Here is a 26,097-nt window from a genome sequence, read left to right as displayed (position 1 = left end):
GCTACAGGAATGGCACTTATAAGAAAATGCTTGGAAAAAAAATGATTTATTTGCCTCTTGGACATTTCCCCAAGAGCTTCTTCATCATGACTTTGTCTAAGAACAGACAAAAACCCTACCATTGTTTATAACCCAGAGGTTTTGCTGAAAACGAAGCAACAAGAATCTTTCTATAAAACTTACACTCATGACATCCTCAACTGTTTCTCTGAAATGAAGGAGTCTTGAATATTTGGCCCATTTACTTTAACATTGTTTTCCTACTAGAGAGAATGATTTCTGCCAGCTGACTTTTGCAGCCATTACTACTGTAACCCACTGCATTTCCTACCATTTTTATGCCTCTTACTCAAATGTTTCAGCTTTCTAACCTGCCGTGCTTCAGCTGAACAAACAAGTACTTCCAACCATTCTTTCAAGCAGCAGTGCTGTCTAGCAGGCAGGGTAGCAGCCATCAACAGACCCTTTAATAGGGCCTTATTCTGCTACAAACTTAGTGCACAACCCTGGGCTTGGTCACTTCATCTCTCTGAGCCTCTGCTCCAGTCCCATCTTTTGCCCATCACCTGTTTAGACTGTACACTCTTCAGACCAGCTGTTTTACAGCGTTTGTACCATCTGCAGCACTATGAAGCCCTACTTCTCTGGTAATAAAATTAGTTTGTTCATCAGCTGTTTAAGGTCCAAGTCTTGATGAGCTGGTACCTCTTTTTGAATAAGCTGTTTGATCAGGAGTCCATTTTGTTGATGTTTGCTGTCACCTTTTTTCCTTGCTATGTTCCACACATTGCAATCTGGCTTCTAGCTTTTCTTGATTCCCCTCCATTGAATGGTCTTCAACTCTGAATACCACCTTGTTTCGGAAAGCAAGGAGTTCATTTTCAAAAATTCTTTGCGTACTGTATTGCCCAAGATAATACCTTGAGAAACGCCCATGCTAGAGCCCTTAGGCAGGCACTGAAGCAGGACTTTTGAAAGACTACATTTTGGGTTGTTGGGTTTGTTTTGTTTGGGGTTTTGGGGGGGGGGGGGGGTTTAAAGAAAAAAATCAGTTCTCTAATTTTTTACTCCTTGCCTTGTCTTTTTAGAAGGTCTACTGTCCAACAAGAACTTTGCCTTGAAAAAAAAAAAATAAAAAAACCCAAAAAAGTTGATATTACTCAGTCAGCTGATTTCAGTGCCCAGATAGAGAGGTTAACCAAATATAACTAGCTTAATTTACAATCTGGATTTAGTTTATAAGTACTAGATAGGTATAAATATAAAGTTTATGTATACAAGTCACTGAAATTTGATTTATTTGATTTTTCTCCACCACCACTGTTGCATAGTGTACAAATGTATATGAAGACGGCATACCAGACTTTGTCATCAGTCAGAGTGATAGTCACTTGACCAAAAAAACCATACCCATTGCATTTAAAAAGAAAAACCCACAAACAGAAATCCTTATAAGATTTCAACAATCTCAGCAGTTACCTGTGCTACAAAATAAATCACTCAGCCAAAAAGAAATGAAATAGGAATTTACATTTTCCACAGTAAAAATAAGATAAAGTTTTTCAGCAGTGTGAACAGGAGTTTATCGAGACCAGTGGTTCTCAACCTTTTTGCTGGGTGGGCAGGAGGTATGTCACCATGGAGATGCGGTCAACGCAGGGCCCCCAGGGTAGGGTAGTAGTCGGAGCCCCGAGCCTGCAGCAGGCAGCTTGCATCAGCCCCCACTCTGCATACATCTGGGGGGCACGTGCCCTGCCATGCCTCCCCCCTGAATCAGCTGCCCATGGCTCCATCCCACTTCCCACCCCAGCCCCATGCACTGCCCTGGCTAGGCACTGTGCTCAGCTCCTGTCCCATTCCCTCCTTCATGGGGAACCTTGATCTGCCTCCTTCTCAACCCCCTTATACTCCCCACCTCCCCACAAGGCTTACTTGCAGGGAGTTGCTCTCCAGGCTCTGCAGCTGTGTTTCTGGCCACGTACATACGTGCAGGAGCGTGCATGCACATGGGGACCCCCTGCATCACACTCCTGGCAGCCCCTTACAGGCTGGAACGCTGCCAGCCTGCAAGGGGAAAGTCATGCAGCCTGGGATCAGGACTTCAGGTACCTACTGTGGGACTGTCCTGCCCAATTAGGGACAAGTGGTCACCTGATCAATGGCCAGTCCTGACCCAGTATTCCTCACTCCCGGTCCACTGTCCCCCACCACCAGGCCCAGCCCCTCATTGTGGGGCAGGGGGTGAGTACATGAGGCAGGGGAGGGGGGAGTGTGGAGCATGGGGGGCCCCCAAAAGGGAGTGGGATGGAGCCATGGATGGCTCGTCCAGGGAGCAGGGGGACCAGAGCTGGCTTCCAGCCACTGCACGCACTCGGGGGGGGGGGGGGGGGGGGGGAGGAGACAGATGGACAGACGGACGGGACATGCCCCCAGATCTTTGCATGGGGTGAGGGCGGGGTATGGGGTACCTGCTGTGGGCTCAGGCTTCCTGCCCTGCTGCCCTCCCCCAGGGCCTCCCAGGCCCAGAAGGTGGGACCTGGCATAGCAGGACAAAGCAGGGCCAGGCAAGAAAGCTCCTTGCCGCTGGAAGCCCTTCTCTGCCCTCCCACCTGGCAGCAGTGGCGGTGGCAGCGCAGAGTTGTACCCCTTGCTGCTGCCAGGCAGGCAGGGGGTGCTTCACCAGGGCAGCATGGGCCATGCAGTAGTAAAAGAGCTTCCCTACCCGGCCCCACTCTTCCCTGCTGTGCTGGGTCCTTTCCGCTGGGCTATGGAGGCCCCAGGGGGAAGGCAGCAGGGTGGGGAGCCTGCACCTGCCCCTGCCATGGGCTCTGCTCTGGCCATACCCCCTGTGGGGGATGAGGACCTGGGCTCCACACTCCACTCCCCTGCAGCCACTACCACTTCCTACAGGCAGCTGGCAAGGCCTGGACACTGCTGTGGGGGGACAGGGGGCTGCGTCCCTGGCCCCATATCCTGGGCAGCGGGGGGCCCAGATCTGTCCCCTAGTGAGCAAAGGGGGCATGGGGAGCTTTGATTTTCCATGATAAACCCAAAATCAAATACCAAAATTTATAGGTACTTAGAATTTATTTTATTATAGTGACTGAGCCACTGGTAGGTTTCCAAATTCCTTTTATTGATATATTTATCATTTTAAACATTGTGTTCAATCGATACATACACCCCTCCGCACGCGCGCACACATGCACGCACACACGTGGCATTTCATTTTAATTGTGGATTCTGGGGCTTATCAGAGAACTTGTGATTTTTAAACCGAGAAAACCAGGATCCCTGGTGATGAGTGGCAGAAATGTTTTACTTCTAAACTATCGCTGTCATCTACAAGCTTAAACAGACAGCACTGTACCACAGTTGCACTGTTCACAGTTTGAGAGTTTCCTCTGCTGCCTTGAGGGCTGGAGAGACTTTTCCCAAAAGCTTAGTGTTATTGGAACATAGATTCTGCATAATGCTACAGTTTATACTGCCATTTACATGGCTGTATATCTACATTACACAGCCTACAGGGCTTGGAGAAAGTGACCATAGTATCATCAGAGTATTGACTTACACATTGCTTAGGAATTGAACTCAAGAGCTCTTGCTTACACCGCACTACTTTGCTAAAAAGCATTTATTCCTTTCAGCCGACTGAAACATGCTTGCTTTCATGCACAGTTACTACCACCATACCTAGATTTCTCAGGGCCTGATAACAATGCCATACCTAGACTCCTGGTGGCCCCAGGTGAACTTTTAGTACCGGGCCCACCTTCACCAGAGATCATCATAAAAAATAATCGGACAATGGGGAAAAAAATTACCATTTTCAGATCCTCTTTCTGTCCGGGCCCCAGGCGGCCACCCGGTTCATCACCCATGTCTGTGTCTGCCCAGTAATAAACTGAACTGTTACAGAGCTGCAACAAAACCTGTGGTCAAGAAGGACAAAGTCTACTTGTATAAAAGTGCAAAGACAGACATGAGCATGGTCTTCCCCACTAGGAAAAATAATAAAGAGCAGATGCTTTTTTCCTGTTCTGTTAACATTAAAAAGCCATCACACTAAGTTGTTTCATCCTCTGAAATATTTTGCACTAATTGGACAGCAGAGGGCAATGCTGAACTCAGTTCATAGAATGTCCCACTTCCAGTATGATGCAAATCTGTACTTCGTTAGCATTTCTTTTTCCTTCACAGGTCATACTAATTACCTCTGTCATATCTCAGTTTGACAAATTTTAGCTTCTCCTCCTGCATGCCCTATTTTTTTAGCTACTGATAGGCCTGATAACTTATTATGCTCTTTCCAGTCCAAAATATTTGGAGATTACAATAGTTTGCTCTCCCCCTTTGCCCATCTCACCCAAACATTTACAGGGTTACAAGCTGTTTTATGCCTAGGCACACATATCCCCTCTCTAGCCACAGTTAGACCTCAAGTGTCCCTGTATCTGTCTCAGTCCACTTGACAAATCAGTGAACGATCCTGTCTGTTCTGAATAATTACCAAGTTAAGGAAACTCCTACCAGGAGACAAAGATATTTGCAATATGTGGCAAACATATTTTGGCTTTGGTAACTATACAATGGGCTGTGTCAAGATGCTAAGTTCTAAATTTGTATCTTCCACTAAGTGCTGCTTACGTTGCTGTGCACTTTAGAATTTATTTTTGAGTATAGCTTCACACTTCTAACCTCAGGAAGGAGGGTGCTATCAGTCCTACAAATAAGTTAATCAAGAGGCTGCACTAGAGCATTTATGAAAGAACTGGGAACACAACCCAGATGTCTTGCCTCTTTCATGAGCAGAAAGAGGTCATTAGTCATGTTAGTCTGAAGTCAGGCTAGATATATAAGAAGGAATGGTGTGGACCATAATTAGTTACCCTTTCTAGTTCTGAGGTGTCACTCCCTTCCAGAAACAGGACCCAGGAATTCTGACACCCAGGCCCCTTTTCTTACTCTTAAGTGGTAGAGGCCTGTGCTGGTATTTGAGGGATCAGGTTCAAGCCTTGCTGTTGATTCATGTAGTGGAAGCCATATGGCTAGACAAGACTGAATCTCTGGTTCCCTCCCTCCCCTTCCTTTTTATCCACCATCATATTTAAACAAACCTTTCTTAAAGCAGTTGTTTATGAGTCAAACACAATTTGTTGCAATTAGGACACAACATGCAACAAAACCTATAGTCTCCATTTCATTTTCTTCTGCAGCAAGCTGGTTATGCTTGAGCCTGCACAGACAGAGGAAGCAAGGAGAGCAGTTTTACTAAGCTTTGGCATTCCACCCATGGCTATGTTTTTGCCAACCAGCTTTTTTTTTTTTTTTTTGGGGGGGGGGGGGTGGAGAAAGGATCTGTGGGGGCTCTTACATAATTCCAGAACTAACAAGGTAAGAAAAGCATTTCCCAAGAACTACAAGCCTTCTTTCCTCCCCCAATTCCTTCACTCTTTCATAACCCAAATCTCCCCCTGCCACATACCATGACTATGACAACTCTAGACCTATAGTGTTGCAAGAGGAGATAAGGCCTTGTTAAATGTCATGTGCAAAGTGTACGTTTGGGCTGACCCCTTTATGATCTATGCCAATGTGAGATTTGAAAGATTCTCTCTTCTGTCAGGAGAGAGAATACCGGGCTTTAACATTTGTTATTCAGATTTTTGTCCTGAAGATTCAGGACACCTGAAAAAGTTAGCAAAATTATGAAATTATGAATTATAAGCAAGAAAAGAACCACCTTATTAAATAGAAGAGATGAGTTTTTATTTGGACTATTTAAACCTTGTTTTGACCTATTTAAATAGACAGCTGAGGGAGGAACACTTTATCAAAAGACATCATCTAAAGGCAGAGAGATCTAGTGATCCACCTTTTTGTGATGGCTGATACACTAGGGATGACTAGACTAGAGTCTGAAGTACAAAACAGGAAGATGATTAAGGTTTCTAGGGATGCTTTATGCATCTTTTGTACAAAAGATAACACAAGTTCAATTTCAGTCCTTGGCAGGTCACCTCTAAGAAATTTCCTTTTGTGTCAGACCTCTCCCTGTTAAAGAAAATAATAATAAAATTTTAAAAAGGTATCCACTTTACCCAGCTTTCTCCGCTCCAACTGTGTATGTCACTCCAAAAGCCTTAAAAATGGGCTTTTACGCTGAGGACGAGCTGAGTGAGCACATGCCAATTATGCTTTTCAGAGCCTTAAGGTATCATCTTAATGATAATTTTAACTGCATTGCAGACTTTTTTCTCTAAAGTCTTGAGCAATAAAACTGTTGGACTGCTGCACACCCCTACACCCAGGCAGTTTGGTGAACACAGAAGGTCCTTTACACGAAAATACTGTTGGGAGTGCTCCTGTATGGGCAAAGGGCAATAGTGACTTCTGAAAACAAGCTCTTTTCTCTTCCCTTTGCTTCACCTAATCTGGATCACCCCTGAATTTTTATTTTTTTTTTTTAGCATAAAGGACCATCATGTTTTACACTTCATTAAACTTTATCTCAGTTAGTTCCCCCAAATCACCCAAGGATGGGCTTCTATAACATACAGTGCCAGCTAATATTTCAGACTAGCTGAGAGAAAAAAAATGTTTTCCTGCTCACAGCAGGTTTGTTTGTACCAGCATTTCTCTCACCTCCTCTTTAGCTCTTCTGAAACAGGATGTGCTGAGTAAAAAGGCAGACTAGGGGCTTGCTGTTCAGTTGATCAGTTTATATAGGATAGGGCAGAGAAACTCCCCTCTCCCCTTATACCCCTACAAGAAAACATTAATGTATTTTTCCATGTATAACAGGGATCTCTCTCATTTACCAAAGCTCTGCAAAATCTTTACAGGCTGGAAATGATTTGGGTCGTGTATCCAAGACAACAGCAGCAATTTCTGCCCGATATATTAGCACACGCTCACTGACCTAGGAGCGCACAGAAATTAGTCAGTTCAAAATACAAAGGGATTTTTAAAAGAAGCAGGCCAAAGATTTTTGCTTTTTTCCCCCCTTCTGTTCACCTTATTCTGACCGATCAGTGACTCTGTCCTACAGGTATTTCATTCTGACAGGGCAGGCCAAGCTTCTGGATGCAGCTCTCAGAACAGTTTGTTCAAACTGCTCTCAAGGAACTAAGAAAGTGACTAGGAAGTGTCCTGCTCTAATCCCCATTCCTTAAGAAACACCATTCACCCTTGGGATGTAGGTTTAAGCTAAGATCCTTACCAGTGTGAATGTAACTGAGCCATCAATCTGACCCAGACAGCAAGCCTTTTAAGCCTCTAGATGGCTATCAGCATAGAAAAAAAAACTGGCAGTAGGTGCAATAGTCATTTTACACAGTCCAGTGAGCAGAGGTAGAGGAGCATGTGTGGCCTTGAACAAACTGGGAGAGAAACTGGAAGAAATGCATTCTCACCCCCAAACCATAACTGATTCCTTTTAAGTCAAATGGCAGCAGTCATCTTTCCCAGAACAATGATCTTATTTGCAAGGTTTATTCAAATATATAATAGGTGTCAAACTGCAAAACATGTATTTTTATCTGCCTAGACAAAGCTTAGGTCAAGACAATGAGGATATTCTGCATACAAGGAAACAGACTAAACACTGCACAGCTAAAAAGCCTTTCAGTGGAGGAACTTACAGCTTGCACATTAATTAGGTCCATGATATTATCACCTTCCAGTAGGATGAAAAACAGAAAGGTTAAAGCAACTTGCTCAATGAGTAAGTTACAATAGCTTGAAAGAAAAAGGGAACCAACCAAGCTGTTTCATAAAAGCCATGAAAGTGAAAGAAGTGGAGTCTGAAATAGAAATAGCTTAACTTTAATATTGCTTCAGACAAGGGCTCTTCAAAGTGACACCTAAGAGCCTCATGAAGCTTATTGTCTTAAAAAGGACCCAGTAATGTCCCTATGCTTTTAATTACAAAGGGGAGGACAAAGCTGATCAGTGGCAGATTTATTACTAGGGAACACATGCATACAGTTCTATCCCTTCATCAAGAAGATACAAGACCAAGAAAATGAATGATGGGGTATGCAAGTATTTCTGACAAAGCAACTTCATGCATATTTATAAGCAAATCTTAAGATTTGCAAGCTGGGAGAATCTTTTAGGTGAGTGGGTGAGCACTGGTAAAATCTGAAAGTATGAGGGAAGAAGTGCATTATGCAAAACTGAACAAAATAGTGAATCGTTTAAGAGAACATTAAAGGAAAAGAAAAAACAAATCCATTTAAATTCAATTCAACATGGATATTTGACCTCTGCCACTGTGGAATCAGGAGGCTGTTTGCTCAGAAGTTAATTATAGTGGCCTTCCTCTGCTGCTGTTCGGAAGAAACAGAGTAAGCCAACAGACTAGGGAAGAACAAAAAGCTCACAATTAAAGATGACAAACATGTTACTGTAACAGCAGCCTCATTTACAGCTGGGGAGAATGAAGAACAGGAGAAACTGGAATGTCTCACTTTGTTCTGAGGACCAAGGAGGTCAAAGGCAAATTAACCAAAAAGCTGACTGTGGGAACGAAAATAAAAAGGAAGAAACCCACAGTGTCCTTTGCTTTGCCTTTTACTGACAACAGTGATGAATGATGAGGTCTGAAACATCCTGCTGTCTTTCTGTCTGGAAATAACCTCCAAGAACTCACAGCAGAGAGAGAGACAGGCTCACAATTGGCATATTTTATGAAGTAGTTCCTGAAACCAGGTTTATGCACTGTCACTACAATCCCTGGAGGCAAGTCTTCATGCAAATACAGCGAGCAACCTGCCAATGTGCTCCGGTTTGGCCACAAGGGGGCCAACTCCCACAGTGAGCACAACACCGTCGGCTTGTGGCCAGACTTGCAAACCCAGCAGGGTGTTCAATGCAACTGATCACTAATACTGAGCACCAAAGCAGCACAGGGCTGCATCTGACAGCTAGAAATCCTTATTCTGATTCCAATTCAGTGCTTGGGTGTATAACAGAGCACACGGGGCAGACATTCAGAAGTCCTGCACTCTTCAATTCCCACGCAAAGTTGATAGGAGCCATGAATGTTCAGCACCTCTATCAAGTCAAGCCCAACATATTTTGCAGCCTTTTTCTCCCCCTCACCCCCCACAACCTAGATGCATGCAGCTTTCATGCCCTTAGTTCATACTTGCCTCAAATGTGACAAAGTCATCAAACTCATCAGGACAGGTTGGGGGATCCTCTTCCTGAGCGTATCCCATATCATACAACTGATTGTCAGGATCTGCAAGAAAAGAAAAAGAGAGGTCAGCTTCAACTAGAAGGGACTAAAAATGGATTTGGACCCCAAAACAAAGAAGTGCCTTTTGATTGACTGAGAGATAAAAATCAAGAGTGAGGGGCCTATTTTACCACTTTCACTGAAGGGCCTAATTTGACAGCATCCAAACAAAAGGCAGAGCATGAATCCAACCAAAACAGTGCTTTTAGCACTCGATCCTTGGAGTCCCCTTTCCACCATGAGAAGGTGGCTTTTACTTTCAAAATCAGTCTGGCAGGACTCCTGCTGCTTCTCCTTTTCTCTGCTTGTTTTCTCACATTTTTGTCACTGCCTTTTCCTTCTTCTCCTCTAATAATGTTACCTCTCTCTGCCTCCTCATTCAGCCTATTCAGCTGGCAGCAGAGGAATGTATTAGTTCTACACAAAATGGAGCTGTCTGCCATGGGAACAGTGAGAGGGAGCAGCCTCCAGCTACATACAGCTTCTCCCATGACTACATGAGCACCCACCTTAGCAGAAAGCAAGGGAAACTGGGAGGGCTTTCAAGGAGCTACACTAAAACACTTTTTTCTCAAGCCCAATACAATGTGCAACAGAAGAGATGTACAATTTCTCAGTCCCAAGACTTCCTCACTCTTGTGCGTAAGTTTCCCCAAAACTTCTTTGGAAAACATCTCCATGTTCTCTAGCAGGTTGCTCATGCTGTGAGTTGAGAAACACCAAATTAAAATAAGATGCCATATATCATCAGCTCAAAATAAATAGCAGAAACAAGACATGTCTTGGAACTACAAGCATTAATGATCCAAAGCTATCCAACTTGAATTAAAAAAATAAAACAACTAATCAAAATGACTTCCTTTCCTGGATAAGTGATTCTAGGGAAGCTCTTCAAATCAGGATGTATTTTGGAACAGATGGGCTTTAGCGCTACCACTAACACCTATGTATGATGAGAATGTAAAAAGCACACTCCATAGGCATTTCAAATAGCTGTTTCCCAGCAATTTACCTATACAGCCAGTTTGGAGCATTTTTAGGCTCAAGACCAAAATTAAGTGACATCTACACATCTAAGCTTTGCTGCAGTAGTTGATCTCACCAGTGCAGCCGGAAGCAGAGAAGCACGTGCAAGTTCCATTGCAGAGAACACTTTCAAAACTCTATGCACAAACTTAAGCAATAAAGAGCGTTTGCTATTAATAGGTTTGACTTGTTACAGTATTAAGAGCTGGAGGCAGCATGGCTCAACTGTCAGGACACATGATTGGGAGTCCAGAAAACAGGGTTCTCTTTCTGGCTCCAGAACAGACCTGACGTACGACTGCACATCTTCCCCATCTCCATTTTCATTGCTAACCATGTCTATTCAGAGTGAAAACTTGTAGGGTCAAGAGACGTTTTAGATGGGAACTCTAAGAACTCACACATGCATAGCAAGTACCCAAGCAAGCTGCTTTCAGTCAGTACTACAAACTGGATATCCACCTTGTGCTCCACAATGCGAGAAGGCTGGGCAGAGCTCTCTGCCTGACAAGGAAAGATGCTTTTTTAGGCAAATGACAACGAGGTGAAAAGGACATGCTTTTTACAAGAATGTGCTTATTTCACTGCTGTCATCAACAGGCCCTTTGAGAAGCAGCAGGTTCAAGAAGACTAAGTTTGAGCACCACAGGTAAAAAACGACAGACAAAACAACAAAAACAGTCTTCCTTGGGTGTGGAAAATGGTCTGAACTGCCCATGCCTGGTTTACCGAAACTTGTGGTATTCCCTAGAGATAGTATAGGTTAAGGTAATCCTTCCTCAAAAAGTTCTCTTTTATGAAAAGGCCTGTTTTTTATGCTTCCCCATGGCTTCAGATATCTTTCTTTCCTCCCTTCACCTTTTGACTCTCCATTCATCCAAATGCTAAAAACTTGCAATGACCTTCATTTAAAAAAAAGAAAAGAAAACAGTGCTGTCCCTGTCAGCTGGCCAGTAAAGATTATACTGCACACATGCACCAAAACTTAACTTCTTTGTCTTGACAGATAGCTCTGATTTATGTCTATGGACTGTAAAGCTATCCAATTTGGAGGAAGTTTAACACATGGCTTTCTTAAAGATTAGACCTCCTTAACTTGAATGTGTGGCTCAGTGGCAAAACCATAAATCAGACTGAAGAATGAGCTTGAACTTCTTCACTAGCAAATGGTGTATGATGTGCTCTACTGTAGGCATGTGGTAGGGTCATTGCTTCAATAGACAAAAGGTGCCCTTGTTTGCAATTTACGGCTGCGGTATCTCTGCTGATTCGCCTCTGTAGCAGCATGGATATCTGTACATTTTATTTCCAGTGATTCTAATCTTTGGACTCTGGTTTTTGATCAGGGCAGAGACTGTTACTTATTTGGCCACAGTGATTTTGTGCACCATTAAGGCAACTCTGCAGAGTTCTTCTTCCTATCCAAATGCTCCCAGGTGGAAAACAGTCCTTTTCAAAAGGCAGCACACTGCCTTTATTTTTAGCCATAATATTAACAACAAAAAAGGCAGAAAAGGTGAAGAATTCATTGCAGAGCTAGTTTCTCTCCCCCATTTAAATTACAGGATCCTGTAGAGATAGAAACAACTATACTTTACCCAGGCTGAACAAGGTATGGCTGGACCAGTATAAGAACGATGCTTAAATGGTAGCGGTGGATAAGGTAACCTATTAAGTCTCTCCCCTCTCCGTTTTCTGTAGTTCTAGGATATCAATTTAGGAACAGCTTCATGACTCCTACAACTGGTAAAGCCAACTCTTCAACTGTATGGTCCAAGGATAATGATCTGACAGCCGACAAAACACGGGATTGCCCGAGAAATGCTCAAGAGGAGCAGATAAAAGGCTGATATTTGTTAAAGGATGAATGGTCTTTCCAAAATACCCTGTAACCAAGACTCCCTCCAAGCTGTGTGCGTGCGTGGCCGTGCATGATTTAAAATCTTGCCACGCACTAACTTTTTAATGCTGCACACCAGCACAGAGAGGAGCTGGGCGTAGAGCACGACGGAGGCACCTGGGCTGGCGTGGGACACTTACCAGAGGTAAGCTCCTCCCGTGGGGCTGGCAGTGGCTTGTCCCCGAGGTGGGGGAGGGGACAGGGCGAGGGTAGCATGCCTCCTTGCTCCCCAAGGCGAGGTGAAGCGGGGGCTGGCACCGGGGAACTGCTCTGCTCCCCAGCCCCGACACCATGTACCTCCTTGCTCCCCAAGGCAAGGCGGGGGCTAGCTACCACTCAAGGGCGCTGCATCCTCAGCAAGAGAGATCTTCTTAGTCTGACCAATCTCTGCGCCAAGATGTATGTAACTAAACTGCTTGTAAAAACAGTTTCAAAGAATATAGGTAGAAGAAGCAGTGGTTGTTCACAGGTTTGAGCCGGAGGGGTGAGGGGACATAGAACACAGGACAGCAATTGAGTTAGAATCCTGAAAATGCAAGAAATCCCCCCAAATCTTCACATGCAGCTACCAGGTAAAATACCCCAAACACCAAGAACATCCTGTAACCTGCCAGAGGCAAAAACAGAGGGGAGAGCATTGCTAATGCCCTAATACTGCAACAGAGAAGTAGTATCTAATGTATGCTCAGCAGATTCTGAGATAATGACCATTCCCCATGATACAAAGGAAGGCAGTTTTCTGTCAGTGATTGATCTTTATGGAAATCAAACCATTTCATAAGCCCATTTCTATTTCATTGTTTGTTTGTTTGTTTAATTGGGAAAAGTTAAAATGTTTTTTTTGAACTGATGACGCTAAAACCTCCCCATCATGTAGAAACATTTGGCTTGGTAATGTTGTTATGATTCATTTCATTTGGACTTTTCAATCTATTAATGGGACACTATATTTTATAAAGGAAGGAGGACCCAGGAAATTATAGGCCTGTTAGTCTTACCTCGGTCCTGGGGAAGCTCTTTGAGAAAATTATCCAGGAGCACATCTGCGAGGGGCAAGCAGGGGATTGTATGCTTAAGGGCAACCAACATGGGTTCATTAGAGGCAGGTCCTGTCAGATCAACCTGGTGGCCTTCTATGACCAGGTCACAAAATCCTTGGACGCAGGTGTCATGGTGGACATAGTCTTTCTGGACTTTAGGAAGACCTTCGACACTGTCTCTCACCCCATTCTCGTTAAAAAATTAGGAAATTGTGGTGTCGATGCCCACGCAGTCAGACGGGTCGCCAATTGGCTGGAAGGCCACACCCAGAGAGTGGTGGTGGATGGATCATTTTTGACCTGGAGAGATGTGGGCAGTGGAGTCCCCCAGGGGTCGGCCCTCGGGCCCGCACTGTTCAACATCTTCATCAGCGACTCGGATGAGGGGGTGGAAAGCACCTTGTTCAAATTCGCAGATGACACTAAGATGTGGGGAGAAATGAGCATGCGAGAAGGGAGGGACAGGCTGCAACTGGATCTGGACAGGTTACGGAGTTGGGGGTGGGGGCGGATGAGAATAAGATGGGATTCAATACTGACAAGTGCAGGGTACTGCACCTGGGGAGGAAGAACCAGCAGCATACCTACAGGCTGGGGAACTCCCTTCTCATCAGCACAGAGGCAGAAAAGGATCTTGGAGTCATTATAGACTCCAAGATGAACATGGGCCGACAGTGTGGGGAGGAAGTCAGGAAGGCTAACCTCACCTTGTCATGCATCCACAGATGCATCGTTAGCAGGTCCAAAGAGGTGATCCTCCCCCTCTATATGACATTGGTCAAGCCACAGTTGGAGTACTGCATCCAATTCTGGGTGTCGCACTTCAGAAGGGATGTGGACAACATCAAGAGGGTCCAGAGGAGGGCCACTCACATGATCAGGGGGCAGCAGGGCAGGCCCTACGAGGACAGGTTGTGAGACCTGAACCTGTTCAGCCTCCACAAGAGGAGACTGAGAAGGGATCTGGTGGCAGTCTATAAACTGGCCAAGGGAGACCAGCAAGCAATGGGAGAGTCCCTGTTCTCACGAGCACTACTGGGAGTAATAAGAGATAACGGCCATAAGTTGACGGACAGTAGATTCAGGCTAGATATCAGGAGGCGCTACTTCACAGTCAGGGCAGCTAGGATCTAGAACCAACTTCCAAGGGAAGTGGTGCTGGCTCCTACCCTGGGTGTCTTCAAAAGGAGGCTAGATAGACACCTTGTCAGGGTTGTTTGACCACAGCATCCTTTCATGCCCATGGGAGGGGGTCAGACTTGATGACCTGCTCAGGTCCCTTCAGACCCTACCTACTATGAAACTATGATATAGGAATGAAAAAAACCCAGCATTTAATTGACTGTGTTGAGTTATAACCCTAAAAGGAATCTTCATGGTTACAAAATGCACAGTACTGTTTCTAGCATTAATTTACTGTTCAGGAAATTAAATGGTGACTGCTTGGGAAGCATCAGCATACATGCAGGGAAAGAGCACACAAAAAAGCAGTGAGCAAGAAAGTAATTCTGGGGTGGACCAAAGCGGCGCGTGCTGAAGAGGGGAGGCAGGACCAATTTGGGAAAGGAGCAAAGCTGAGCACTCACGAATCACTACAACTTAGAAGGAACATTACCTATAACAGGGTTCTGCAACCTACAACCTGAAGGCTGGATGCAGCCCATAAAGTTTTTATCTGAGGTGTGGTCAGAATCAGGATTGAGGGGAAAGAGAATCAGGGCAGGCAGTCAGGTTCAGGCTTACAGTACCTGAGGCCAGCAGAAGCAGCTGGGGCTCAGATGGGTGGGGCTAGCAAAGGCAGGCTGGGCCTCTCTGGGCAATGGAGAGTCCACAGCACTGAGATAGTGGCAGGGGCTAGGCAGGTGGTGCTCTATGGAGGGCAAGAGATGCATCACTGCAAGACACCTTGGATGTTGCTTTTCCAAGAGGATTCAAGTTCCTCCTCTGTAATTTCAGGAAGGGGAAATATAAAAGGGGTGGGCCAGTGGTGGCAAACCATGGGGGATGGCAACTTGTTATCCTAGCTGAAAACTTTGAAAAGGCCTGTCCAGACAAGAAGTCAACCTGCTAGATGGCTGTTTTAAATTCAGACAGTGTGCTGGCCCCATTCATTTCAAATGGCGGTTGCCTTGTCCAAGCAGAAATTTTTTCTTAGTCCTGCTTGACTTGCTTTTGGACTGAACTGTGTTAATCTAACCCACTGCCAGTAAGAGGTTGCCAACCCTTGCCCTATACTCATTTAAATCAACTCTGAGTAGGTGAGAGAGCTAGTTGCTTGTAGCTCATCTTACCAAACAAGAGCCTTATTATTCATGACTATGTCACCTTCAAACCAGGTTATTGTGACATGCTCTATTTAAGGCTACAGTTGAAGAGCATGTGGAAACAAACACACAGCTGTCCACCTAGGGGTGTTCTGCCTAAGAGGCATGTTACATATATGCTTCAGAGACTGCAATGGTTTTCAACTGGTTTCCAGGTGCAATTCAAGGCGATAGCTTTCATCTTTAAAACCCTTTACAATTTCAGAGCAGTGCCTCTGCATGGTACCAAGACAGGACTGAGTGCAAAGAATTCATGAATCCTTATGCTTGCTGGGGACAAAACCTAGGCCAAGCAGCTGGAAGCTGTGGGACTGCCAAGGTTTTTGCCACTAAGTCACATAGAACAGCTCTGGGCAGGGTCAGGCAACTGATATGATTATGTATGTATCAGGCTTGCCTGTTGGAGCTTGGGTCTTGAGTCCCAGGCTTGAAATCTTGCTGTTTTGATTGGTGGAGCTCATCCACCAATCAGGAGGCACCAAGAAGAGTTAAGTCATGCCCCTTCCCTGAGGGGAGGCGTTCCCCCCAACTCCCGGACCTGATTGAAGACTGCAACACTCAGGTCTGGAGCCCTGAAGCATATAAAAGGAGCTGCGTGCCCACCATGAGGAAACACATCCAGGACAGAGAAAGGCGGGGCGGGGCTTAGAAGAACTGAGGAGAGCTGCTCAGCAGGGCGAAGCAGTAGCCCAGAAGCGCCCCTGAAGACTTCCATCAGCAGGGAATGGCAGATGGCTCCAGCAGCTAGGTTCTCAGTGTGCAGCACAGCACACGGCATCCAGACCCTGGGAGTTGTATGAGGTGGCTCGGGTCTGCAACGTCTGGCATGAGGCCAGAGACATGGTGTTCAGGATGGTGCACAGAGTAGGACCTTTGAAGCACTTGGGCGGCTCAGGTCCTCAGCCCCCAGAACAAGGCTGGGAGCTCGGTACAGGAAGTGCTTCATGGAAGGTCCAGGAGCAGACCGAGCCTCGTGCTGCACGAGGCAGCCCAGGTCTCCGACCCATAGCAAAAGGTTGAGTCCAGAGAGCCAGACGGTGATCGGGCTACTGAGCCAGTAGAAAGGGCCAAGCCAGAGGCCCCAGAAGCCCTGCATAGCGGAGCCCTGTTCCAGGGGACAGCAACCCCCCCGAAGCCCACTGCAGGCGAGAGAGCAGTCTGGTACAGAGGACAAGGGCCACCCTCCAGGCCTGGGAGCCGTGAGTTGCAGGGAAAAGAGGATTCCCACAGGGGAGGGGGAGTCCCCCCCTGGTTAGTGGAGGTCTGAAAGTGGAGGTCCCACTGGGAGGGCCCCCCCAAAGTTACCAGCTTCTTTGTAGGGCTTGGGAAAAGCCCAAGGGCATTAGTTTCCCCTCGGGATTGAGTTGATCTTTGGGGTTCTTGCGCCGTAAGTGGTGATGTCATACCTTATATTTTGTGAACTCTCATGTTTGTAAATGAGTAGATTAATAGAGTCCTAGGACTCTGCTGGGACCCCCTGTTGCTATTATTTCATCTATTGTTTATTTGTATTTATTTGTGGCTTATTTATTGTTCACCCATACTTATCTATAGGTTATCCGTTGGCTATCTATGTTTATTTGAGGGTTTATCTGTTTCAGATCAGATACTTACCTGTGACTTACCTGCATCTGAAGCACTGGTATAAGGTTTTATGGCATTTACCCAGAGGGTATTGTTTATGTTATTTGTTTACATATCTTATATATATATATATATGAGAGAGAGAGAGAGAGAGAGAGAGAGAGAGAGAGAGAGTGTGTACACGTTTATATCCATGTTTCTTTTCCTTGTGATAAGTTAATGTAAATAAATATGTATATAGTTAAGTCCCCTGACTGTCCTGACCTGGTTCTATAGGGACGGAGGGAAACTGAGCAGTCTGCAGTTCCCCCACAGCACACCTGCCAGCTAACAATCCCCTTCAACTGGAGAAGGGGAATATATACCTGAGTTACCTGGGCTACATGTATAGTCTGCAACACTTTTCCCACTGTTGCTGGCAACAGGCAAACTGCCCCCATACTGACAGCAACAAGGGAAGTTTCTGAAGGAGTTTTAGGCCTCATACAGATATTCAGTTTCTCCTGGAAGAATCACTGAACTCCCAGGAAAAACCACCAGTGTACTGATGTTCAGGCTTTTTCCTCCCGAAGTAAAAAAAAGCCACTCCAGGAGAATAAAAAACAAACAAAACCTGGGAATAATTAGAATTAAGTCACCTCCAGGAAAGACTCCTGGGTGAGCAAATGTCTATACATGTCATGGCATCTCTCCAAAGAGAATATAGATCATCAGCATTCCCTGCTCCCCCAGGAGACCATGTTCTTCATTGGACTCTGCTACTCCAGCAAAGAGCAGAACACCTCCTTCACAATCCCCATGTTGTGCTGCAGGGAAACACAGGTTGACCATGAACAGTCTGAGTCCATCAATTAGGGCTGCCCAATGCACTGCTGCCATCTGTGACCAGGCAGACTAAGGAAGCCTGCAGAGCAAACTGAGATGTGTGCACAGCCAGCCAGCTCTTACCCCACCCTGGCTATTGCTGGTTGGGGAGATGGTTATGGTTACCATATGTCCAGGTTTTCCCAGACATGTCCTCTTTTTGGGTCCTCCCATCTCAGTCTAGGCAGGGTTTTTTTGTTTGTTTTTTTTAATATCAACAAATGTCTGGGATTTGGGATTTTGCTCTGCTCACTATCAAAGTTTTCCCTAGCACTAGGCTGCAGCTGGTCAGTGGAGGCACCTGCTCCTCCAGCAGGGGAAGGGAGCTTGGGATGGGCAACAGGAGCTGCATGGCTGGTCTACACCGGTGCCTGTGCTCATCAGGGTGGGGCTGCGGGGGCAAGGGCTGTGGTTTAGGAGTGAGGAGCACCAGGGTGGGTGGGGGACTTTGGGTCAGAAGCGCAGGGAACAGGCAGTGCCAGGAGGCTGTGGGTTGGGAGTGAGAGGCAGTGCCTTGGGAGAGGCAGGGACAGGGCATGGACATATCACTGCCCCCCAACAATCATATTAATACCCCTCACAACAGGTATCTTCTTTTTTAAGATTGGAAATACAGCAACCCTAGAGATAGTAAATTCTTCACAGCAGGGGATTTTATCAGCTGATTTTTTTTTAAACGATGGTTGTATGCAGACACATTGACAAGAACAATGCCCAACAAGAATAAATATAATCTCTGCTACATCCTGAAAACACCCAGCCTCTGTTGCAATCTCAGTCTGATCAGACATGTTTTGATATTACCCTTCTTGAATTCCCAACTGCATAAACAGACAGAGTTCAGGTCTCATGAAGTTTTGTGGAGAACGTGGATGCAAGTTATCCCACCTGGTTGCAATAGAAATAGGCTAGAAAGATCTGAGACAGATCCTATTTTTACAGTGATCTGGGTTTTGTAAATACAACACCACTAAAGATCTTGGTGGGAGGGCAGGGAAGAGAATCTTCTATACATTTCTCATCAGTTGACTGCACACTTGCTAGTGATCCATTCAGCAGAAGTAATAACTAGGAGACAGTGGGAAACACGGTTGATTGCCACATCTCCACACCCCAAGGCAATACTGCTTTTTCCACTAACATCAAACAGCAGAGAGAGGAGACAAAAACCAATGAACAACATAGGCTGAGTTTTATGCTCATCTTGCCTCTTGTGGCAGCATTCTCTCACCAGAACCCCCCAAACCATATGGCGCTTTGTGTATACTAAGAGTTACTATGGAGATATCGCCTGCCTGTCCTCCAACACAATAGGCTGCATTAAGCTTTCAAATTCCTGTCCAAACAAGCAGAAAAACAAAAGGAGTTAGCTGCTTATTAGGAGCTCCAAGGCCATGAATACCATCTTCACACATGTGCAAACATGCTACAGATCAAGTAGTGCAGCATAGATGACTGCCCTCACTTTGAATTTTTCTTCTCTTAAATGACCACACCACTTCAGCAAAACAAGAAGCTATAAAATTAGGAAGTCTTGGAGTAGACAGTGCTCCTGAAATAGATTAAAATTGGCTTCAGAACACACAGCAGGAGATTTCAGTAGCAACTGAGCACTTGAGTGAAGAGCTGAGAGCATGCTGACATGGGTCAGTAGCAGAGCTACTGGTTGACTTCCCATAGGAGTGACCTAGAAAAAACAGATCCTTTCGGAAGTGTTTAAGTCTGATGACAACACATACAGAGCATGCTGCTGGGAGCTACAGAGCCAATACACTCAAAATTATTTGAGCTGTAACGACTGTGTGCAGATAACTGACTTTCACTGCTTCATTGAAGAATTTGTCTGGGAATTGATTTGAATAGTAAGGATAAAGAACAGAAATCAGAAAGATTTAGAGCCCCTGTAAGAATAGGTTTGGTTGCAGGATGGGGCAGAGGGAAATGCAAAGAATCGTAACAAATCTTTGTCCTGCCTATGTTTATGTTAAGTGAGACAGTAACTAAAGAGATTAGTGAATAAAATTAAGGACTAACCTACTAAAAAAATTCACTAATGATGAGCATACACAACTTTAAAGATGAGGTGGTCAAAAGAGCAGTAAATATAAGAAACCAACATGGCTACAAATCTGTCCAAGACAGAAGAATGCATAGATCTATAGGAGCAAATCCTCAGGGAATGAAGCTATTGGGTTGATGCTCAGGTTAAGAAATGAAATAGTTTGACAGATATTTCTAAAGACATCTCTGCTCCACATCCTTTGTTTCAGTCTCAGTTTACTAAGGGGCACCATGTACTTATAAGTAGCTTTATATTACAACAAGCAGAGACCAATTAGCTGTGCTTGCTCCGCATGAAAAATGGGAGACACTGGAAGTATGTGTGGCAGAAGAAAGGTTTCACTCCCTTCCAAACTCCTTCCCCCACCTCTTTCTTAATAACTGTACTTTGGATAAAAGGCAGGGTATATATGCATCTTCTAAATTAACTAAAGAAGGTACATCTAGAGCACAAGCTTTTGTGAACTCCACTTCACCTTTGAACTCCACAAGGTGGACAACATTAGGTTTCTATATATAATTCAACGGTTCCATCTACAATTCTATGCTCTAAAATGGCAATAGCCATCTCACCTTTCTTCTGCTCAGGACTTGAAGCTAGTCTCGTAAAGAAGCCAAGAGCTGATGAAAGGATTGGTGAGTCTTCCTCACCACATATCTGATCATACTGATAAACAGTAAACAGGAGATTATGGCTAGGATCTGGTTTAAATCATTGGCCCAGCTCCTTTAATCTTGGAAGTTTCCCCTGCGCCCCTCGCCCTGCTGCTGATTGGCGGAAGGACCTGCCAGACCTGCCATTTGCCCCTGATGGCCAGGAGGCAAAAGACATATTTTAAAATATGCCACAGTTTTTGCCTCCTGTCCAATCAGAAGCAAGCTGTAGGGCCACCAGGGCTCCTCAACCAGATCAGCAGCAGGAGGAAAAAAACTGCAACATATTTAAAACTACAAATTTTAATCTCTTGGCCATCAGGAGTGAGCAGCAGAGCCAACAGGGCCTCTCCACCAAGCAAAAGTGGGGGCGGGGACAGGGAGGGGGAGAGGGGGACTCCAAGTTTAGAGAAGCCGCCACACCGTGCTCATGATTTAAACCAGGCCCTAATTATGACAGTCCCCAGTGCTACTGTAAAAACTAGGGCTGTGCGAAGCTTTGGCAGCTGATTTGATTTGGAGGAGATTTGGCCTGATTTGGGGACCAAATCTCTGAGTATGAATCAAATCGGAAGACCAATTAAAAGCTCCAAATCAATTCAGAAAAGCTTCAGAAAAGATTTGGCTGCTTCGGAGATTCAGCCAGACTAAACATGCAGCTGACACAGCTGTCTCCAGTCGGTAAATCTGTTGAGATTGGGGAAGGGGGGAGGGATGGGAGGGCATGGGGGATTGGGGCTGAGACTCAGACTGGCACAAAATGCCCAGCCAGGGCAGGGGGATGCAGGATGTGGGTGTGGCAGCACTGGGAGCGGGGGCTATGCTCTGCTGCCGCTTGCCCAGCCAGGGCAGGGTGAGATGTGGGCATAGGTCGCTCCAGGCTGAAGGGGGCAAGTAGCAGCAGGGCAGAGCTCCCACTCCCAGCACTGCCATGCCCGCATCCTGCGCCAGCTGGCAAGTGGCGGCAGGGCACAGCCCCTGCTCCCAGAGCTCATGGCAGCACTGGGAGCAGGGGCTATGCCCTGCTGCCACTCAGAGCAAGCTGTGCCTGCATCGCACCCCCCACCCCCATGCCGGCTGGGCCAGGCAGAGGATGGGGCCAGACGGGGCAGCCATGAGGGCTTCTCCCACAGCTCCCTCCACCAGGGCAGAGGCAGGCACAGCCAGAGGAGCTGTAGGAGAAGCTCCCATTGCCCCTGCCTCCCAGCAAAAAAAAAAAAGAAAAAGAAAAAGAAAAAGAAAAGAAGCCCTGCGCTCACCAGCTCTGGCAGTGGCAATCAGAGCCTCTGAGGGCTAGTGGCAGACACACAGCATGGGGCAGTGGGGGCAGCAGGGATTGCCCCCCGCATGGCCTGGCACCCACACAGCAGCTGTCGCATTGTGCCGCACACTGTCTGAGAGCTGGGGCGGCTCCAGCAGTCAGTCAGAACCCAGCAACACTTAGCCCCAGCCCCCAGACAGCATGCAGCGCCCTGCTGAGCCGCACTGCACCTGCACCACGGGGCACCTGCTGTGTGGTGCCAAGCAGGGGGGACGATCCCCACTGCACCAAGCCCTCAGAGGCCCTGATCCCCGCTGCCAGAGCTGGTGAGTGTGGGGCTTTTTTTTTTTATGCCAAGAGGCTGGGGCTGGGCAGGGCATGGGGGCTTCTCCTGAGGCTTCCCACTGCTCGGGGAGAGAGAGGCACAGCTGGAGGAACCACGGGAGAACCTGCAGCCACCTGGCTGTGCCTGCCTCTCCCCAGCCAATCCGAATCTCCAAATCAGCACCGAATCTTCAATTCTGATTTGACCGAATCAAATGGTGACAGTGATTCAAATCACCAAATCAAATCACTGTCCTCCGAATCAGAATCGAATACTTCCCTATTCACACAAGCCTAGTAGAAACCATGGGCTTTCTGTTCACATCCCAGGCACTGCCATCACAAGACAAGATGGCAGAGGTGCAAAAGAAATGCTGAAGAGCCAGAAAATTGGAGAGCTTACTCAGCCCCAGTAAGAATCAGGCAGGAAACAGGAAGCCAAAGTGGAGATTTTGAAGGATGGAGAGGTGAATGTGTGGAGAGAAAGAACTAATAAAGGGCAAGTAAAAAAAATTTGAAAGAAGGGGGAAAGAAGAAGCTAAACAGATATGTACAGCTTTTCCATTAAAGGGCACCCCCTCTACTTCTATACATCAGAATTTAGTAGTGCATCTTTTCTTATAACTCAACTTGCTGTTTTCTCCAGAGAAACTTCCTAAAGACTATTCATTGTGTAGCAAACTTACCTTTTTGGGGCTTGGGTTGAGTCCCAGGATCGAGGCTCTGCTGTTTGATTGGTGGAACCTACCCACCAATCCGGAGGCAGCACAAGGGAAGCAATACCACGCCCTTTTCCAAAGGGAGGGGGCAAGGAGCAGCTGGACCCAAATTGGAACTGAGCCAGCCAGGTCTGGAGAACTTCGGGGATGGAGCCCCTGAAGAGTATAAAAACGGGTAGCGTGCTCAGCACGCTGGGGAGAAGCAATGAGGGACGGCGAAGAGAGAGGAGTTCTGGAGATGGCCATCCTCGAGACCCTGCTTGAGTTTCAGCAGTGCACAAATTGGTGCACAGGGATCAGGCTCTAGGAGCTACTCGAGGCAGCCTGGGCCTGCAAACCCGGCAAGTAGCTGGGCAATCAGTGTGCAGATCAGCACAGAAAGCTGGCCCTGGGAGCAGCTCAGGCCTCACCTGATGTGGGGGTCGGGGCATGGAGAACTGCCTTGGAAGCAGCTTGCAGCTTCTCACATTAGGCCCGGCCCTAGGCTGAGTGACCGGAGCTCCGCAGTGCAGCTCCACCTTTAACTAAAAGAGCCCCAGTGTCCAGAACAGGGCCCAGGAAAGGGGAGAACCCCCGGTGTGAGACTGGAGAGTCGGAGCCTGCAAGGGCTTGTCTCCCATGAGACAGAGAGCAAGTCCTGGGTGCCCAGTGTGGGGCGCCAGGCTGTCAAGGAGAACTGAAGGCATCACTGGGGAGAGGCTCTTAGGGGCATCGGCATCAGGGGATGAGCCTTGACTTCTCCAGAGAGAAGGGAGGCTGACAAGTGAGGAAGGTCTGCCGCCTCCACCCTCCATCACGGAAGGGGTGTGTCCATGCCCCAAGGCCCTAAAGGGGAGGGGCTTCAGTGTTAATTGTGTTGTATAGGTTGTAGGTTATTTGGTTCATATTTGGTATTATATGAGAATTGTGGAATATTATATATAGTATTATATGTTAAGCCTAGTAAATATTCTATGTTTTATAGTAAATGTCTGTGTTTATTCTTATAATAAATTGTACATAGTTAAGTACTTGCTTTCAGGCTAGCTTTATAGGCTGGAAGGAAGCCGCTCTGGTATCTGACCCCTTCCTCAGCACCCTGCCTGACCACCGCCACTGTCATTGGAGGACAGGGCCCACCCCCAGGTGTACCTGGGCTACAAATGTTACATCTGGAAAAAAACAAAGCAAAAAAAAAAAGACTTTAACAAACAGAGTTGCAAAGTCAAGCACTTAAAAAGTTGGGAAGCATCAGGATTAAGGTCGCCTGTTCAACCTTAATTCCATCCTCTTTTGTATATGCACTATATAATGCAATCATATATGATCACCCCTATAGGTTGTATGGTAGTTAGTTATTCAGTATTTCTTTTTATCCTCACAGTTCACTGCATGGCTTCAAGCCTTATTTAAAAAAAAAACAAACAGACAAACAACCCCCCCACACCATCCAAAACCCAGCACCGAACAAGTGTCATTAGCTTCCTCGTGAATATTTCCATAGTGCTCATGCCACAGTATCTTAATGCTTTGCAAACATTAACTAATCTATCTTTACCACACATCTGTGAGATCAGGAGGGTATTAGCATCCCCATTTTACTGCTGGAAAACTGGGGCACAGAGGGATTAAGGACAAAACTGTCAGAAGTATAAACTACTTTTTTGGGTGTTCAATCTGAAACACTCAGGAACTGATTTCCAAGCATGCTCAAAAGTACACCTCTAGCTGATTTCTGTTGCAGACACTTAGAATCAAATCTCATCCTGAACAGAATCCTGATTCACTCCCTGAACATCCCCCATACTGTACATGTAATGAGGTATGGATCTCCTAAAACCAAAAGGCGAGCTTGAAGGCAAGTTGCACTAACACACATACCACTCTCACCTCCCACCTCAAAGTTAACAACTCTGTATGTAATCCCAATGACAAAAATGTTGTTATTTTCAGACTAGTGTTTGACCTGAATTTGAGAAGGGAGATAATTGCCCATTGAAAATTAATAAACAATACACTTCAGTGACCAACTGTTCCATACCTTCTGGTAAAGCCACAGTTGTTTTCAATGTCTTTTTGGCCAATTGTCATTGTTCAGTCAGATCCTTTGTAGTCAGACAGTTAACAGTTCACCAGTTTTCTCAGAGAACATATATACATAGCAAAGAAGCTTTTCAAAACTGCTATTTAGAATAACAGAAAATTAGGGTTGGAAGAGACCTCTGGAAGTCATCTAGTCCAACCCCCTGCTATGTCATAGCAGGACCATCCCCAACTAGATCATCTCAGCCAAGGCTTCATCTAGCCAGGTCTTAAAAATCTCCAAAGATGGATATTCTACAGCCTCTCTGGGTAACCTGTTCCAGTGCTTTACCCTCCTAGTGAGAAAGTTTTTTCCCCAATATCTAACCTAAAACTTCCCTTGCTGCAACTTGAGACCATTGCTCCTTGTTCTGTCATCTGCCACCACTGAGAGCAGTCTAGGTTTATCCTCTTTGGAACCACCCTTCAGGGAGTTGAAGCTGCTAGTAAATCCCCTCTCAGTCTTCTCCAGACTAAATATGCACAGCTCCCTCAGCCTCTCCTCAGAAGTCTTGTTCCCCAGCCCCATAACCATTTGCATTGCCCTCTATTAGACCCTCTCCAATTTGTCCACATCCTTTCTGTAGCAGGGGGGCCCAAACTGGACACAGTACTCCAGATGTGGCCTAACCAGTGCTAAATAGAGGGGAATAATCACTTCCCTCGATCTGCTGGCTACACTCCTACCAGTGCAACTCAGAATGCCATTAGCCTTCTAGGCAACAAGGGCACACCGCTAGCTCATATCCAGCTTATTGTCCACTCTAACCCTCAGTTCCTTTTCCACGGAGCTGCTGCTTAGTCAGTCCCCAGCCTGTGCCAGTGCAAATCCAGAGCTGCTCTTAAACCATGCACAACACTCAATCCTTCCCATTCAGTGAATCACAGTAGAAATGGACATAACAGATTTTTGGCTGGCTGAGGGTGGAGCTAGTGCTTGTTAAATCAGAGGCACTTCTGAAGAGAATGGCATCCAGACAGTGTTAGGCATACAAAGGGGATGAGGGGAGGCAGAGAGGGATTTTCACA

General features: G+C 46.1%; 1 protein-coding gene across 4 annotated transcripts in view; it reads right to left on the bottom strand.

Moving 5' to 3' along the window:
- RAB11FIP3 (RAB11 family interacting protein 3) overlaps nucleotides 1-26,097 on the bottom strand; it is a 174,953-nt gene that overhangs the window by 71,766 nt on the left and 77,090 nt on the right. For all 4 annotated transcript variants that reach the window (XM_014597439.3, XM_019493101.2, XM_019493100.2 and 1 more), the window contains exon 3: nucleotides 9,162-9,253. In XM_014597439.3, coding sequence (XP_014452925.2) covers nucleotides 9,162-9,253 — 92 coding nt within the window. The remainder of the gene's footprint in view (nucleotides 1-9,161; nucleotides 9,254-26,097) is intronic.

Source organism: Alligator mississippiensis, chromosome 13, assembly GCF_030867095.1.
Source record: "Alligator mississippiensis isolate rAllMis1 chromosome 13, rAllMis1, whole genome shotgun sequence".
Lineage (NCBI taxonomy): Eukaryota > Metazoa > Chordata > Crocodylia > Alligatoridae > Alligator > Alligator mississippiensis.
Note: the sequence above shows the minus strand (reverse complement) of the source record. Positions and strands in the feature narration are given on the sequence as shown.